We start from the raw sequence: 18,549 nt of genomic DNA on the forward strand, positions 1-18,549 counted from the left end.
GCACCTCTTCTTCGTCCACCACGGCGGAATCTTATGACCTTTGATTTGACAGTCCTCTTCCTACTGAGGAAGAATAGCGAAAGGACCTGCCCCTCCAAGCCGTACTAGAGGGGCAGGTTTGTGACTGTCTGATTGCAGTGCCATAGGATTTCTCCAGGCTCTCGTCAGCCTTGCTGCCAAATGTGTGCCATCAAAGGGCAGTCTAGACCGCACATCCGTAGAAAAACCAGCCTCTCAAGCAGGTAAATCTGCGCTTTACAGTCCTAGAAACCATAGCCCTGCTGATACTGTCAGCAGAGTCGAGACTAGCCTGGAGGGATTCACACATTGCATCTTTCCCATCCTTGACAATTTTTAGGAAACAGTCTTTCTTCCCCTTCGGGGATATGTTCACTGCCATTGCTATGCAATCCCATAGGGTGAAAGTGACTTTAGCATCAACTTTGCTGGACTTTTAATTTTTATCCTGGAGAGAGCAAGACCTTTTTCCCACTCATGTATTTATCTTTGATTTGAACACTCTTTTGGTTTTGAGTCTGACAAACTGCATAGGTATCTTCTTTTTAAATTGTGACACAGCACCTTCAGTGCAGTGGCACAGGGAAGTCTTTCAGATTTCCATAAGGTTTAAATACTCTCTTGGTTAAACTACTGTTTCCAAGAGCAGTGACATGAAATTGACATTACTTACATTTCTAGGTTACCCTTTCAACAATTAGTGGCTGGTGGCAGTGGTTTACTTTTTCCTACCATTGTGTGATTCTACCGTGGGCTGCAATTGCAGCTGCAGTAAAGCACCCATGGGTGCCAATTTTGTCAAAATGGCCCAGTCTTTTTTCACCATTTCTTGTTGGAAAGGTCCTTCTTGAGATTTACTCCTCCCTCTTGTCCCCACGACTGAGGCCCAGGAACCAAAGGATCTGCCATACTACAGCTGGAACCAATTTCTTCAGACCTAAGGTACTGTGAACTAAGGGGTACCTACCTCTTGCTGTGTAGTTTGCTTGTCCTCAGTTGAGACTTGCATTTACTGCCTTTTGTAGAGTTGCTTGCAGCTCTGCCTTTCACAAGCCTCCCAGCGTGTGGCCCAACAGTGATTTCTTTTCTATAAAAACTAGTACATTGTGCAAGACTTTACTTACCTTCAAGAAGAACTTCAGTTCCCCTAGACTTTGCTCAATTGACTTTGGCTGTCCTGGCTCCCTGATACTCTATCCTCCAAATGTGTGCTTTGATCGGTCTCTCCAAAGAGTCACACATCCTTCACTTGTGTGGCTGGGAAAGGGTTAATTTACATTGCATTGTGGGTTTAAACATGCTTACTGGTTTGAGATACTTGTAAACCATTGTTTTCTCCCCTGACCTTTTCCTTTTTGACACCTAACTCAGTATTGCTCTAAATGTACTAGTGATATATTAATGTCCGCTCCTCTCAGGGAGTAGGAAGTATGTGTGCCATCCCAAATGGGTATTTGCTGATTTAGTGAAACAGAGTGCATTTATTGAAGTATAAATTGTTATATATTTTGCTCCCTTCTAAAGAAGGCTTATTCAAACACTGTTAAATTAATAAATATTTTCAATGTCAAGAAACCTTGGAGTACAAGTTTTATTTGGATACTTGTCACTGTGAAACTATGTTGCAACCCTATCGCTCACATTATCCCCTTATCTAATAAGTCTGGCTGCTCAGTCACTACCAACTTGAGTAGTACATGCTTATACCAGAGGTTGGGTTGCCAAGAGGGAAAAAGGCTCCCCTCATTCAGGAGTGAAAGAGTATGTTTCAGAGGTCCAGTAAACAGTGGTGGGGATCTCAGTAGAAAGAGGATTAAGCATAAAACTGATTAATCTCTAACTATGCTTCCCATCACCACCAAACAAGGCATATCCTGTATTACAATAAATTCACTCAAATGCCTAGGTTTACTCAGCCAACAAGTCTGAGTCAAATTGGCAATTGGCAAAAATGAACAATATATTTAGCTAAATCAGCCAAACATGTTTCGTTCCTTAAATTTAATCACGTATTAGAGGAACTTCATCAGGGGAATGGCGAAATACACAGATGTTTCAACCCAGTGTCCTTTGATAGTGTAAACCACTGTAAGGACTGGATATGGGCATCTGTACTTCTACCCTCTATGTGGTAGACTAAATGCACAAAACACCCAAGCAAGGCTCTCAATTTGGTAGCAATGAACGTGCAGCCAGGCTTAAGCTTTCAGGAGGCGATGCAGGCAGGTTCAGTGTTTCCCCAAGGCCCCCACAAAGGAATGTCCACACAGTATGTTAGGTGATCACAGCTTCTTCATATAAAATATGATACAGTAATATATACATTTAAATAATAACACTTTGTACTTGGATATACTTATTCAAGGAATGGTAAATATATACACGCTGTGGTACCACACAATACATACATGCTGTAATAACTGCACTAATTGCAGACAGACTTAAAAAATGGTAGGTGAACTTAAGCGAGGTGTATCAGCATATACTAGGGAAGAAAGGCAGGTTAGTTGTGAACAGTGGCAGAATGCTTTCTTTAAACTAGATACACAATTCTGTGTGAGGCTCCCCCACCTCGGCAACCTGTAATGAAAATGGTAGGGAGTAACTTCTGGTGTCTTTTACAGCCCATTCCAATAATGTTCAAAAACCTTCTGCTTTCTTTTAAAAGGTTCTACCACCCAAAGCACCTGAGGGGCCACATGAGATCACGATCCAAGACCAATCTGGGACCCCTGGATGACTCCCAAGGCTTGAAGATGCTCTTAGTCACAATACCTTTTGGTGCTTTGGCAGGTGATGGGGCAGAGTTTCTCGTTATCACTCAACGATTCCCTCCGAGGAAGGACCCCCTTTGGAAGGAGCCACTGGGATGCGGAATCCAAGAAGAAAAACCAAGCCAAAGTCTTTCTAAAGTGCAGCAGTTTGACTCTTGGCGGTGCTCTCCTTTGGTCGACGACGTCTCCGACTGTAGAGTCCTGTGAAGATTAACCTTGCTGTGGTCTCCTTAAAGGCTTGGCAGATGAGTGTAAGAACCCTTGGACCCTTCGATGATTTCTGGCAGTGATGGGTGCATAGGTCACATTTGGAATATCACGGTTTTCAGACTTTAGGTTCTTCAGTGCTGCAGCCGCAACACAGACCTCTGGACAGATTCTGGGGACCTGGACTCTACCACTGGAGCAGACCTCAGACTCTCACCAAGTCTGGACCCTCTGGATGTCTTCGTTAGCTTCTGGTGGTGAGAAGCCCACAGACTGACCTTCCTCAGCGACTCTGGACTCTCTCCGGTGGGAATAAGTGGTCAGTGATGGTGAGATGTCCCTTGAAATTTTCACAGGCAGTTAGGAACTTTCGCAGCTTTGCGTGTTCAGCAGCACTGCACCATGGTATCCCCTCTTCTGGGCAGTAGACCGCAACGACTTCCAGTGTTCACAAAATGCACTCTGGACCCGGGGCAACACCAATGGACTCTCCGACTCGAGATGTCCAGGAACTCATCTTCAGGACTCACGAAGGCCCCTTCGGATGGCAGGCACACAGGACTGGCTTCCAGGGCACTTTGGATTAAGATCAGCAGTTTGCACTATAATCCCTCGTAGCTCAGGGAAGAGGTCTCCAGGCCCTCTCTGGATCAGTCCTTGGGAGACACGATAGCTTCAGATTACAGTGAAGAAATGCAGAAGCAGACCTCTCCTCCAGCTAGGCTACATGGCCCATCTTCTTGCTTCAGCTTCGACTTCTGAAAAAATTGGTTAGTGAGAGGTCCCCAGATATACACATCTGTCTCATTCTCTCTGGCTGAGCCACGCTCAGGTCAGCCAAACACACAGAAGGGCATTCATGCAGGCAGCCAATCAGGCTCACAGACCATTCACTTCACCCAGACACCCATAACAAAGGAATGTTGATTGGGGTAAGTATCCTGCCTTTTAGCACACTACACTGCATTCATGTCAGTTTCAGTCAGGGCTGTCTCAGTCATTGTGTCACACACAGAGAAGTGGTAGAGCAAGGACAGGGGGCCCTGTCCCTCCATAGGGCATTTCCAGAATCACAACCACAATAAAATATTTCCATTTAAAAAGAACCAATCACCTTTATATATCTGGGGTTTTTCTTTTTCATCAGTGTATCACATAATTCACACTAACAGATGCACGCGCAGTTCCAAGTTTCTAAAGCACCTTAGTCTTGTTCAACTAAACAGCCAAGAACTTCTATTCCAATGTGATTAGTATTCGCATGCATGTTCACGTTAAATGGCAATGTGAAAGGGAGCTTAACAACGTGTCTAGCTTTCTATTGCGCTCCTTAATATTGAAGTTTATTCCAATTCGAGCAGTACATCTGCGCAGTGTCACATTAAAGTATCTTGACCTTCAAATAGTTTCATGTATGTGAGCAACATTCGATGCTGCTGACCGGACTACACATGCAACACCATCATATCTGTGTTCTTTAATTGAGAGAGCCTGCAGCTCGCCAATCCTTCTAGCTGAAATAATGGTGAGCACGAATGCCACCTTCCTGGTGAGCAATTTCAAGTCCACTGCCTCCATGGGCTCGAATAGATTATCGCAGACCGTGTTGATTACCACATTGAGGTCCCATCTCACCTGAGGAGGCTTGACAAGAGGAAAGATGAAGACCAGTGAAATGACTTTCATCACTGTTTGTGAGAGAACGAAGAAGAATCCATGTTGGGTGTGCCCAAATAGCAGACTGGTACGTTCGGCAAGTGTGTTTATGAATGTCTGTGGGTGCAAGTCAGAGATAAAGGAAAGGACGCAATCAACTGAAGCTTGACGCGGATCAATCTGTTTGTCTAAACACCACAGTGACAGAAGCGGAGCCATTGGCTTTTGTACTGTGCCCGTGTAGAGTGTTTGTGCACTACCTGGATGTTGCACATATGATAGGATAGGTTGAACTGTGCTAGAGACCCAATTTCGGGAACCAGGCCACTAAGTGGAGATTGTGGGAATGGATGCCATACCTGTTGGTCGTACTGGTGCAGGCAATTGGGAATCTCCGGCAATTGGATCAATTGAACGACTGACAGAAACTTCAGCTCTTAAAAGCAGATCTGGCTGGCTACCAGGGTGTGATAAAGACTAGCGTGCAGTTATGCACCTCCCGCAGCTTCAACAAAGCACAATTTAGGGGAGAAAAGGCGAACACTGCCATTTCGTCATAGGAAATCCGTAGGGGTTCTCCCAGGAAATAAGGCGGTAGCTGCCAGGGCAGGTAGGGTCAAAGGATGGCTTTTTCAGGAGAGGTTGCACAAGGGAGTGCAAGGGGATGGGAAAGATCCAGTGATAAAAAGGAGCTTCTGGAATTTGAGATCCTGCTCGAGGCACAGTGGCGTGGGGGGAGGCTGTTCCAAAGGAGGTAGCCCGCATAGGAGAGAGAACAGCCCCCTGCCCTCTGTTTAGCAAAACGTTTTACACACAAAGTTAGTGCCAGAGGAACATAGTGGTCTAGAGGAAGAGTATTTAATGAGATAAAGTTGAAGATAGCTTGGTCCCCACGCCAAGAAAGCCTTGTGCATGATGCAGAGGGATTTGAATTTAATCCATGCAGCAACCGGGAGCCAATGAAGACTACAGTGCAGGAGAGATGCGGTCCCTGGGTTTATACCAAGGATACGTCTCACTACCCTATTCTGGATTAGCTGGAGGGGGTCACAGAGTGGAAGATGGTAGATTCAGAAGGAGGCTGTTGCGTAGTGAAGCCTAGAGAACCAGTGCTTGGGTCACTGAGCCTCTGAGGGGAAAGTGAGAAAAGGTAAGATTCCTTTGAGAAGGAAGAGCTGAAAGTGGGACTTCTTGGCAATGTCCCGAGTGTGTGTGAGGAAGGAGAGATGAGTCAAAGATCGCTCCAAGGTTTCTGGCTTCAGTTAAAGGCGCAGTGGGAGAGCCCAAGGAGGAAGGCCAGAGAGGGGGAGAAGGAGAGAGCAAAGGTCCCAATGAGAAGGATCTCAGTTTTACAGGCGTTAGACAGATCGTTGGAGGCGCACCAGGATTGGATGACAGATAGGCAGTCAGGGATGATGGAGGGTGCAAGAGGGTCAGCAGGGTGTTTGAAAAAGCTGAGGCATCTGCTAACATTGGAAATTGGAGGGGAAAGATGAGATGAGGCATGCAAGGAAAGCAAAGTAGATGTTAAAGAGCCAGGGGGAAGAGTATAAAGCCCTTAGGGACACTACAGGGGAGAGGGAAGTAGGAGAGAAGGGGCCCAGGATGCCTTGGGAAGAGCAATTAGTGAGGAAAGATCAGCCGGTCCAGTGCCTGTTCCAAGATACCAAGTGTACCGTGGAGCCTTTGTAGGGAGGATGGAATGGTTGACTGTATCAAATGCAGAGAAGAGATCGAGAGATATTAAGAAAGCTGGGGAGTTGGAGTCCAGAGATGCGAGCAGTTCTTCACATGTGTTCAGAAGAGGAGTTTCCATGCATCTGGATGCTCAGAATTCATATTGATGGTCGTGGAGGCCACCAACAAGTTCAGCGAGTTAGTTGAGTGGGGCAGGGCCAGCTTCTCAAGCAGCTTCATACAGGAAGGGGGTGATGGAATTAGGGTGGTAGCTGGCAGGACAGTAGGGTCAGAGGATGGCTTTTTCAAGAGAGGGTGCACAAGAGGGAAGGGGAGAGGAAAAATCCAGTGATGAAAGTGATTGTAGAAATCAGCAAGAGCAGGGGCAAGAGAGAATGTTCTCCTTGATGGTCCTGGATGAGCAAGGGGAGACCGGTTTAGAAGAGACTTTCATGGAGCGGACAACTCTGGTAACTTCTTCAGGTGCGACGGGGTGGGGGGGGTGGGTGAAGGGAAGGGATAGTGGGGTGTCAGGGGGTGTGGAATGGGTTGTGAGGGAGTGAATAAAGGGTGGTCAGGACGTCCCGAGTTTTGGTGGCAAAGGTGAGGCCAGTGCATTGCAGAGGACCTGGGAAGGAGAGGCTGAGGAGCAGACAGCAGAAGGGTTGGCTAGTTCCCTGCAGAGCTTGAAAAGTTCAGCCATGTTATTGGATACGCCAGAGACCCGTCTTGTATGTCGGCTGTTTTTGCATGGTTGGCGAGTCTGTATTGTCTTTGGAGCAAGCGGCAGGCCAGTTTGTCATATGATGAGCCTGAGGTTAGCCACTTCCGTTCCGCTGCCCTGCACTTTCGTTTCAGGGCTGCAATTTCCGAGACGGAATGTGCCCTACAAGGCTGCTATCGGGAGCCGGCGCCTGTTGTGCATGATCTCACACTGGGAAAAGCATGACCCAGGCCCATTCCTGGATAACCATGAGTTATAGGCCATATAAAACTGACTTAAGATTCCCCCAATTCCATGGCACCAGGTGCCCTTTGACCACCAACCCCAAAGTAAAAAGTCCTAAAATGTTCAAAGAGGACAGACAGGGCATCCCGTTGAAGCGGCAATCGTGTGATTTGTATTTCAAGGTGCTGGGAGTGAAAAATTATAGTTCAAAACGAGGGTGGAGACCTTGGAGCCGGATGGCGCAGAGGGGAGCAAGTGAAATTTGTGTGTGAAGGTTAGAGTGCCCCAGAACCTCCTTTGTGTCTACTTAAGGTCAGCCAAGAGCATAGCATGAGTGAAAAATTTGTATAGTAGGAGTATAATTTATTTGTCTTCTGACCTTCGACGTGAGACGATGAGCCCCGCAGCACCCACGTGTTGGAAGAGGGACAGACTTTCCATTTTTTGTTCCCTGCAGTCACCTTTAACACCACCAACTCTTGGCTCTGGCACCTCCGTCAGTCCACATGGCACTGCCAGATTACCCTCTGTTTACAGTGAGGAACATTCAAAAAGATTACCTGGTCAAGAAGACTCCACCAAAGGGGCCACTAACATATGGAGTCCATTACGCAACCTTGGCCAACTAAATCTAGTACCAAATAATCAATGTCCTGGAAAACACCTTCCACTAAAAATTACTCTGCATCATGATCAGGTTTTATTCTTTTTCTTAATCAGCATTTGTTTGATCCAAAACAGGTATTACACATGCACCCCTGGTACCAATATATGACGACCCCCTCACCCCACTCCTTTACATTTCTAAAAGCTTATCTGTTAATCGCCATTCTCGCTTCCTCCCATCCCCTTTAGTGTTTTTCATTTCCTGTCCCCAAGAGATCACGTTATGGTTTCCTGTGGTAGGGACACAATACAGCACTATCTGGACAAGCCTGGGCCTGGTTAGTCTACTACAGTTGGGCTCAGTATAAAAATGCTTATTGACAACATACTGACGGTCAGCCAGGCTTTCTTTACCTGAGAAAACACTGTCAGATTTAGACCCCTAGTCCAACCATGCTTTGCCATGGTCCAGCATCTTTTTTAATTTTGGGCTAACATTGAATACAGCTTCAATATTTAAAGCATTGAATCTTCATGGACGAATGCCTTCACCACATACATGTACTACAGCTTTGCCATAACTATACCTAGCAAGCATAAGAACTCATTGATCCCCCATGTGTGGGCACAAATCTGCTTAAGAGACGTCCATGGCTCTTACTAGCTTAACGGTGAGAACACTACTTTGACGAATTTGTAAATCCCTTCATAGACTCCCTACTTAAACACACTCACACAAAGGATAGAACAATCTGGTACCTATTGTCCCATTAAAAACCAAATGAACACTGATGCCAAGGAATAATATGCTGCATTTCAAAATTAAATATCCTTTTATGTGTCAAGATAGTAAATAGTAAATTCACTCATAAGACAAGGGATATCCTACCTGGCAGACATGCACATTCGTAAGTGCGGTCTCCAGTCTGTCGGCAGGTCCCTCCATTCATGCATTGTGATGGTGAACATGGAACATAAAGGTTTTCGCACAGCTGCCCAGTGTACCCAGTTTCACACTGGCACTTAAAAGATCCAGGTGTATTAATGCAGGTTCCACCATTGTGGCAGATGTTGCGTGGACGGCACTCATCTACATCATTTCGACAATTACGGCCCTGGTAACCAGACGAACATGTGCAATTGTAGCGACCATTCCAGTTTGTACAGTGAGCACCATTGGCACAAGGATTCGTAGCACATGCATCTACCAGGGAGCAGTCTTGTCCTGCAGAGGGAAGAGCAGAAAGAATAATTAGTCTACTATAACAGTTTATCAAAGCAAGAGTCCCCGTTTGCATTGCTGTACATTAGTGCAAAAGGAGCACTACAATAACCTTGACTGCTTGGCAATAGGGACCCAACCTTTGGTATAAGTCTGAACTACACAGATGGTTAGTGCGGCTCATCTGAAGAGGGGTCAATGTGCAGTAATGTTGCGAGACAGAGTTTCACAGTAGCAGTTATTCAAATAAACACTTACACTCAAGGTTTCTTGATCACACAATTAATTTGTTTTCACAGTCAATTGTATAAGCCTTCTTCAGAAGGGAGCGATATATAGATAACACTTATAATACACTTCAAATCACTATTTCTCTAAATTAGAGGATACCCATTGGGAATGGCACACAGACACTTCCTACACCCTCGGGTGACTTAAATAGCTAGGAGACTGGACATTGCTTTATCACTGGTACATTTAGAGCAATACTGAGCTAGGTGTAAACGATAGAATAGAGGAATAAACCAAAGGTTAACAAATAATTCATAAACAGGTAAGTACTAAGAACCTTCCAAAGCAGAGTAAATTAACCCTTTCCTGTGGGAAGGGCCAATGTACAAAGTCGGAGGTAAAGAGGAGTCTCTCAGGGAGCCAGGACAGCCAATGTTAATTGCACAATGTCAAGGGGAGCTGAAGATCTTCTTTGCAGGTAGGTAAAAAATCTTGCACAATGTTTTTAGAAATGTTTGTAGAAAAGCAGAACACTTTAAGGGCTACAAGCTGGGAGGCTTGTGAGGGGCAAAGCTTCAGCAACTCTGCAAGGTAACCAGGACAGGTCTCAACTGAGAGCAAGTAAGGCTACACAACAAGAGGCAAGTAATCAGACTTTACAGTACCTCTGGTTAGAAGAAATGGTTTCAGCTGGCTTCAATTCCTGTGCAGCTCTGCAGATCATGTTCCTGAGCCTCAGCCGTGGGGACAAGAGGGAGGATGTATCCTGCTCTGCAATGGGAAGGTCAGTGGCAGCAATGGGCAAACTTCGATTGAGCGGTTCCTGAGTGTTTCAGCGCCTCGCGTCTGACAGCAAATAGCAGCACTGCAGTTCTCGGATACCATCTCAGACTTTCCTTGTATCTGGGGTCCTGCACTCTGTTGAGGTAGCTCAGGCTTGGTCAGTCCTGCATAGGGGAAGTTCAGAGGATCTTCCTAGCGCTCGGGTCTGACTTAAAAGCAACGCACACAATCTGGTGTTCCTCTCCCTGGCACTTCCAACAGCAGCAGCAGAAGTACAGCCAGCTCCGAGAGATGTCCAGATGGGCTAGATATGGTAAGATATGAGATATGGAATTTATAACGCGACTATACACAAGTGTTTCAAGGCGCGAGTTGGAGTTACTTTGGAGTTGATTGGTCCCACCAACTCAAAGGGAGAGGTCGTCCTTGCAGGGCTTCTCTAGTCGAGATGAACTCTGAGCTTCAGCACTGCAGCAGGGCTTCTCCAGGCAAACCAATGGTCCAGCAGTTGCAGCAGGGGTTTCTTCCAAGTTCTTCTTCGGATTCCTTCATCCAGTGGTCAACTCTGCCTTCCAAGCTAAAAAGCCTTGCCTTTAATGCAGGTTTCTCCCATTCATTCCAGCCAAGCTGTCAGTCACACAGCAGGGTGGCTGTCCTTGCCGGACAGCCAGTCGGCCAATCACCTTTGGGTGCATTCCTGTAACCAATGGGATTAAGCACAGGGAGTTTTGGGAACCTCCCTCACTTCCTGCCCCTGCCAGACATACTGGAGACAGAGGCGGGCTTTGCTCATGAATCCTAACAAAGACAAAACAAATAAAGGGACCAAACCTGGTTTGGCTCGAAATCTCAAGAAGGACCTTCCCGACAAGAAATGGCAAAAAAAGGAAGACCAGTGCCATTTTGATGAAATGGGCACCCATGGGTGCCCTACTGTGGCTGTGAACGCAGCCCGCGGTAAGAACACACAATGGTAGTAAAAAGTAAACCACTGGCACCAGCCATTGATTGTAGAAAGGTAACAAAAATGTTACATGAGAAACTAGACAAACGGGATACTAAGTAACCCCTTCAGCACCCTATGGTAAGATGGTGTGTGCTGGGTTTAGAAAGTTACAAAATGTAAGTAAAGTCAATTTCACTTCACTGCTCTTGGAAACAGTTTCAACAAGAGAAGGTAGTTCAACCTTTGGGTGATCTAAGAGACTTACTTGTGCCACTGCACTGAAGGTGGTGTGCAACAATGGAAAGATGATGCGCCTTTGTTGTTTGTCAGACTCCAAAGTCAAAAGAAACAGAATAAATCACATTAATATGACATGAGAGAAGTCCTAAAGTCCAGCGAAAAAAGCTGAGGGTCTCCAAGGTAGAAGGGAATTAGCACTTCTGAGAATTCTCCCTAACAGCCCCCAAACGCGGAACCTCGGAAGAAGATACGGTTTTGGCAAGCCCGCTGTGTGGGCCCTCGGAGGAGTCTCTGGTGTGCCCATTAGGACCCTTGCGGGGCACCTCACGGATATCCCTGGTAGTACAGCTACACGAGCCTCTCCCGGTCCCGAAAGACCTCAGAAAGGAGTCCCCTGGCTGGGGTGCCATAAAAAGGAAAGAACCCAGACATTTCTTTCTAGTTGATGAAGAGCTTCAAATGAGGTGGAGGAACGCATTGAAACACCTCTTCCCACCTGATAAGATGACGCTGGAGTGCCTGAATCGAAAGGCAGTCGCAATAAAAGCACAAGTCCCAACGGCATTCCGAGCCTAGACACTACAGGCAAAGAGAAAGGGGATCCGCCCTCGCGAAACGACATTCACAGGATGAACAGGACACAAATCTCAGATGCTCCAGCATGGACGGTGGACAAGATGACTCTGGAACCAGAGCAGGAAGGAAGGACAAGGGGAATAAATTCCCAGTGATGCTAGTGCGTCTGACCACACAGATAAAAGGACTGAAGGGTGAGGTGGGTTTACGGCCACATGCGGTGGCTCCACATACATTTTTTTTTTTTTAAAGGGGACAAAAATCAAGTTTGATGCTTTTTTTTTTTACAAAAGTGCCCCAGTTCTGCCCTGAAGGACGGAATGTCTCACAACGATGGAGGAAAGGGGACGGGACATAAGAGTAAATGATTTTGTTGCTGGCCTCTGGCCAAACGCAAAATCTCCATTACGTCATCTGGGAAGTCCCAATCCCTGTATCTCAGCATTTCAGAAACCATGCGTGAAGGCTGAGTGTTTTGACCTCTGGATGGAGAACCCCGACCTTGTGAGAGAAGATCCTCTTTGTGGAAGACGTAGTGGAGAGCAGATGACATGTCCAGGTACCACGTCCTACTGCCCAATCCGTGGCAATGAGGATAACTGTTTCCCGAACTTTCTGGTAATGTGAGGAATGACTGACTGGAGGGAACACGTACAGCAGTGGAAACTCCCAGTCCACCACAAACGCATCCCTTAGAGCTCTAGGAAGAAATTCCCTTGAACAAAACGGTTCACACTTCCAGTTGACACTGGTCGCAAACAGATCCACTTGAGGGGTTCCCCAAAGGGTGTGCATCTCTTGAACTTTCTGAGCTAGTTCCCACTCGTGGGAGACTGCTCTGCCTGCTCAGAGCATCCGCCGCCGTGTTGTGCTCTCCGGCTAGGTGAACTGATAAGAGTCCTTCTTGTATCATCCAGAAACTGAGATGTATTGCCTTTGCAATGTGGTAGTGACCCTCCACCACCTCTGTCGAGCCTAGTACGTGGTCACTGTGTTGTCTGTCATTATCAGGCCATTCTTTCCCTGTACAGATGGCAGGAAGGCCTCCAGCGTCATTTGGATTGCACTATGCTCCAAGAGGTTGATTTGTAGTTTGGACTCCGATGGAGACCAACAACTGCTGATTGTCAGATCATTGGTGTGGCATCCCCACCCAGTGAGTGAGACATCCATCACTACGGTTCTGTCCGGCCATGGCTGCCAAAAAGATTCTCCCTTGAGAATGTTGTTTTTCTGTGGCCCACCACAGAAGATCTGAGCAGCTCTGTTCAGGACTTGAAGGTGCTCGACATTCTGCCTGAGAATTAGGGCCACAGTCCCGAGAGCCCATTGGAGAGATCTCATTCTCAGGCGAGCCTCTGGCACCAGGAAAATGCAGGATGCCATAAGAACGAGCAACCTCAGAAAAATCAAATGACAGAAGATGCTGGGCACTCTGGAATGTGGTAACCATCTGCAGAATGTTTTGAGCTATCACCTCGGGTGGCGAGGCTTTACCCAAGGAAGTATCCAGGACAGCCCCAATAAATTGGAGTCTGTGGGTTGGTATCAAGAGAGACTTCTTGAAATTGAGGGCTAAGCTCAGTTTGTGAAGAGTGGCAGGTTACGCTGAGATGTTCCCGTGCCTGCTCAGGTGAACACGCCCTGATCAGCCAATTGTCTAGGTAGGGGTAGACTCGAGTCCCCCCTCTCCTGAAACTCACTGCCACCCCCGCATCAACTTGGTGAAAACCCTCGGGGCTGAGGTCCACCCTAATGGCTGAACCCGAAACTGAGAACCGCCAACAGTGAAGGTACTCTGTGCTTGAGATGGCTTTGCACATGAAAATGGGCATCTTGACGGTCCAATGATGCCAACCAGTCTTGGAGTTGGAGAGCCTGAAGTATATGAGAAAGGGTAACCCTCTTGAACTTGTCCTTCCTGAGGAACCTGTTCAAGTTTCTCAAGTCCACGATGGATCTCAATTCCCCGTCCTTTTAGGGTATCAGAAAGTATGGGGAATACCAACCCTTGTTCCTTTCCGCTACAGGTACATGTTCTATTGCACCTCTCTAGCAGGGTCAAAAGTTCCTGCACAAGGAGCGGATCTGGAATTTTGATAGAGTTGTTCCCCGGTGGATGATTGAGGCCTTTCTTTGAAAAGTAAGGAAGTAACTTTGGGCCACAGTTTACAGTGCCCAAGCTTCTGAAGTAATGCCCTGCCATTTGTTCAGATGCTGAGTAAGTCTGCCTCCCACTAGGGTCTAGTGAGTCAAGGCCCCAGAGTGGTTTAGAGGCAGCTGAAACAGCGGCTGAAGGCAAGGCTTCTGCTGCTTGGGCTGACTTAGCACCTGTCCCTCATCCACCACAAAGGAATCTTCTCTGACCCGCTTGTCCTCTTCCAAATGAGTAGAATCAAATGGACTTACCCATCCAGGAAGGGGAGCCCAAATAGGGTGGTTGAGGAGGCTGTCGAATAGCAGCACTGAAGGATTTAGCCGCTGCCTTTGAGGTCTGCAACTCTTCTAAACCTCTCATCCGCCTTGCTGCCAAACAGTCTCGAGCCGTCAAAGGGCCTATTGAGTAGTCTAGCTTGCACATTTGGTGCAAACGCGAACTTCTGCAACCACACAAATCTGCGTAACAGTATGCTGGCCGCCATGGATCTGCTTATTCTGTCTGCAGTATCCAAACATAACTGGGGACATTCACCCATTCCCTCCTTGATGATGGTGAGGAAGCAGTCTCTTTCCTCTCCTTCTGGGATGTGGTCAGCTGCCATAGCAACACAGTTCCACAGGGTAAACGTAAATCTAGATCATGTGCAAGTCTCATTTGCAGACTTCAATGCCATACTACCCGCAGTGAAAACCTTTCTGGCCCAGGCATCCACTCTTATATTCCCTGTCAGGAGGATGGATGGATGGATGGGTAGATGTAGCAGCTTGAACCAGCCAAGCTTTCTGGTGTGGGATGCTTAGTGAGAGACTACGAGTCACTGCTGGATGGCCTGTACTTCCTTGCAAAGTTTTTATTTGCTGCAGTTTCTGGTGTCTCTCAATTTGTGGGGACCCTTTTCTGTAATGTCATATGAGAGGGCGAAATTGGGGCAGAGGACCCCGATTCAAGATGTCCGTCATGGCATCGTGCTCAAGATGGAGTAGGCCTACTGCATCCTAAAAATTCAATAACTTAAGTTATCTTTAGGATGAGTCAGCATGCTCAGTTGGGTCTAGTTTGGCAAACTAATTCTAACAAGGTATCCAACCCACTGGCTGACTGAAGGTCATTCTATACATCTCTTAGCCTGGACTGATCAGATAATAGTCCCTCTGGCATATAAGGTGTGCCAAACTGTAGTCGAAAAGGTGGTGTATTGTCATCAGAAGGCGGTTCCTTCTCATATGGGTGACAAGACTTAATAGTCCTTTTTAGGCAAAGGTTTGTAAACCTTTTCTTGTACCACTACTGGCTTCGACAATGTCAAAGTAGTCACCCACTATAGCTTCAACATCAGTTCAGATTTAGTCAGCGTAGACTTTGGTTTCGTCGTCTCCGATGGAGTTGAAATTGTTGACTTCTTGTGCTTTTTCGATGGAACCCTAGATGGGCTAGGTTCCCGACTAAGCACTCAACAATTTTTCATTGGATCGAGAACTTCTCGATGCAGAACCGGCTTCAATCGCTGCTTTCTCTGCTTTGAAGATTTTGTATTAGAAGTCCCTTTGTCATCCTTATGCGGAGCAACTGGGGCATGGATTTTCTGCTTGTCATTCGAGGGGGTCGAGGCCGTATTCTCAACTATTTGAAGCATTTCACTACGAAATGCGTCCCATTTAGCAGGGAAATCTGATTTTGTATGATACCAGATTACCTCGGTCAAGGAATCACTGGAGGTAGAAGGTGACCTATGATGCCTCTTCTTGGCCTTCTTCGAAGATGAAGCATGGCACGATCGACTTCGAGTCAGTTTGGACTTTTTGCATTGAGAAGAATCCCTCAACTGTCTTTTACCTCTTCGAAGATAGAGTTCAAAAGTAATCTCCCCACCACCAATTTACCCTTACAATCCCTGAGAGCCTTCTCGGTCATGGCCTGACAGGAGCCACAGTCGGAGGTACTGTGGCCGGAAACCAGACACCCGTGGTGAGGGTGAGTGATTGACCTCTTCGACCCACAGTCTTGGCACTTCCTAAAGCCTGACTTGGGTGTCGATTGTGTCGATAAAGAAGTCATTTTTCAAACGAAAATCACCATGTTCACTGAAGCGGCTGTAATTCTCTCAAAGCGTTAGCTTGGAAAAACTGAAGCAAAACAGGCGCTGCGTGCGCTACTTATACTGATGACGCTGGCAGTCTGAGGCCCTTGAGGGACATCGACTCGACACTGCACTCAGGGCCCTGTCCAAAGAAAAAAAATCCAAAGCAGCTGGAGAGAGAATCATAAATACGAGGAGGAATACGTGGGAGGACACAATCCATTTGAAATAAGGTTTTCCACCAAGTATTATCCCCGACACTGATTTTATTAGTGGGAAGGAAGGGTCTTGCCGAAGGCCATTTAGTAGTTCATAATGAACATTGTATCTTGTGTATTCTTTTCTAGCACATACTACTCCATTTGTATTTTATGTGCAGTCTATTATTAATAAACACTGCATATCTTTTTATTAGCACCCTTTTGGGTGTGCCCAGCCAGTCAGGTGCTAGAGATTTCTGTCTGTATACAGGAGATACAAACCTTGTTCTCTCGTGCTATGCTCGTTAGTGCACACTGTGGCACCTTTCCTTCCCACCCCTCCAACTACATCATATGCCTATTCATGCCTCTGCATGCACCTTCACCTCTGTGCCAGATCCCGTCCTGCTGCCACATCCTACTCCTCATCCCCCTCTACTGCCGCCCCACCCTATTCCTTCACCCCCCCAATCACCAAGAGAATAGATGCTCCCCCAAACCGCTCACGAGTCAAACGTCCAAAACACCTACATCATGCTGTTCCTCAATACTCCGCACGCGCCTGAAATAATCTCAATTCTTTTCCACCAACTTCGCAAGTACAGCATAGATGACCATTTGATCAAATTGGCAATCGTAATCATTTCACGGTTTCACACCGATATATTTTAGAAACAACAATGTAATTAAAGTTAGCGTATGCTTTTCTAGATTTTCTATTTGTTTCTCAGCCTGTGATAAAAAGGCATAAACCTGTGCATTCTGGGATACAAAACCTAGAGAGCAAAGCCAAGTGGTTCCAATCCATGCGACAGCCACGAGTCCTTGCCTAGGCTCAGGTCGGGTTGGGTTGGCAAATCTGTAAGACATTGTGTGTCCGACAGCATTTTGCCATCAGCTGCACAGGAGAAACTGCAGCTCGGAAGTTTCAGGAGGAAAGAGCACATCAATTAAACTAAAAGACAAGACTTACCACGGAATCCTTTCGGACAGTCGCACATAAACTGCACCGTTCGGTCTACAATGGAGTTGGTGCACACCCCTCCGTTGTGGCACGGTCCTTGGTGGCAGGGGTCTTGGAATTGGCATCTATCTCCAATCAGCCCTGGGCGGCACCTGTCAAGAAACACCAAAGTTAATGAGCAGGTGCTTCTTCGTTCATAGACGGCTGAACCGACAACACCACAAGCTTAGGCTTTAAAAACATAAAATGTAAATGCCACCAAGGACCAGTAATAGAGGCAACACTTTGGGTAGCACGATTAAAGAATCAAGTAGACATTTAACAGGACATTTACAATCTACATACAGATGTGAAAGTGCCATGAAAAAGGATTTAAGGGTGACTTGCCCATTAAAGACCTAACCAATGAGGTATAGTTGAAAAAAGGATTACAAACCAAATATCAGTAAAATGATTAACGTTAGCTCAGTACCCCGTGAAATTCCCAAATGAAGCATTTTCATCAGCACCCCATATAGTATGTCAGAATACAGAGCTTGGGATTTGGCAAGGGAATAGAGAGGCAAGAAAGGTGCAGTAGACAGAAGCCAAAGGTACTTCGAGAACAAGAAACCAGCTGTAGGCAAGGAATCGAAAAAGGTGTTGGAAGCTACAGAAAAGGGAGGGGGTCTGGTAATGGGCCATTTAGTTTAAAATGGAGGGAAATACAGTTATTCAACTATTTAACAGTGTAAATGGTCATGTCAATCGTATAGCCCACACATAACTAATTTATTACAGACTTCAAAGTCTAGCTTGGACTTCAGGAATAGAGCCCAGGCATCCGAGTTACAACAGTACAGCATAATCATCAACCACGTCTATTGAAAATGATGAACATTTAAAAGAGTCTACAAGTGCCAAGACACCTACAGTAAAAAGCCTGAACTTGACGCTTTGTGGTACCGCACCCTCCTTACCTGAATTGCAAGCCGATACTGTCAGTTGCCAGGCCACCAGTAGACATTGCCAACCTTTATTATGCATACACATTAATGAGAGCACTTGAACACGTGGACAAATGGCATAACTAACAAACACACACACACACAGAGCAATCACAGTGCCGTAAGCGATCATTCAAATGGCATAACTAACACACACACACACACACACACATAGTGGACCAGAGCAATCACAGTGCCGTAAGCGATCATTCTTACATAACATTGCCGATCAATATATCGACGGCTAAACCCTGTAACTTGGTAAAAACAAATAGA

The 18,549-nt window shown here is 46.4% G+C and overlaps 1 protein-coding gene across 1 annotated transcript in view; it reads right to left on the bottom strand.

Moving 5' to 3' along the window:
- The window catches only part of LOC138447652 (neurogenic locus notch homolog protein 3-like), a 536,025-nt gene that overhangs the window by 373,798 nt on the left and 143,678 nt on the right, over positions 1-18,549 (bottom strand). The window contains exons 3-4 of the mRNA XM_069603876.1: positions 17,297-17,439; positions 8,777-9,112 (exon numbers count right to left, since the gene is read on the bottom strand). Coding sequence (XP_069459977.1) covers positions 8,777-9,112; positions 17,297-17,439 — 479 coding nt within the window. The remainder of the gene's footprint in view (positions 1-8,776; positions 9,113-17,296; positions 17,440-18,549) is intronic.

This window comes from Ambystoma mexicanum, chromosome 3q (genome assembly GCF_040938575.1).
Source record: "Ambystoma mexicanum isolate Mex_15411 chromosome 3q, UKY_AmexF1_1, whole genome shotgun sequence".
Lineage (NCBI taxonomy): Eukaryota > Metazoa > Chordata > Amphibia > Caudata > Ambystomatidae > Ambystoma > Ambystoma mexicanum.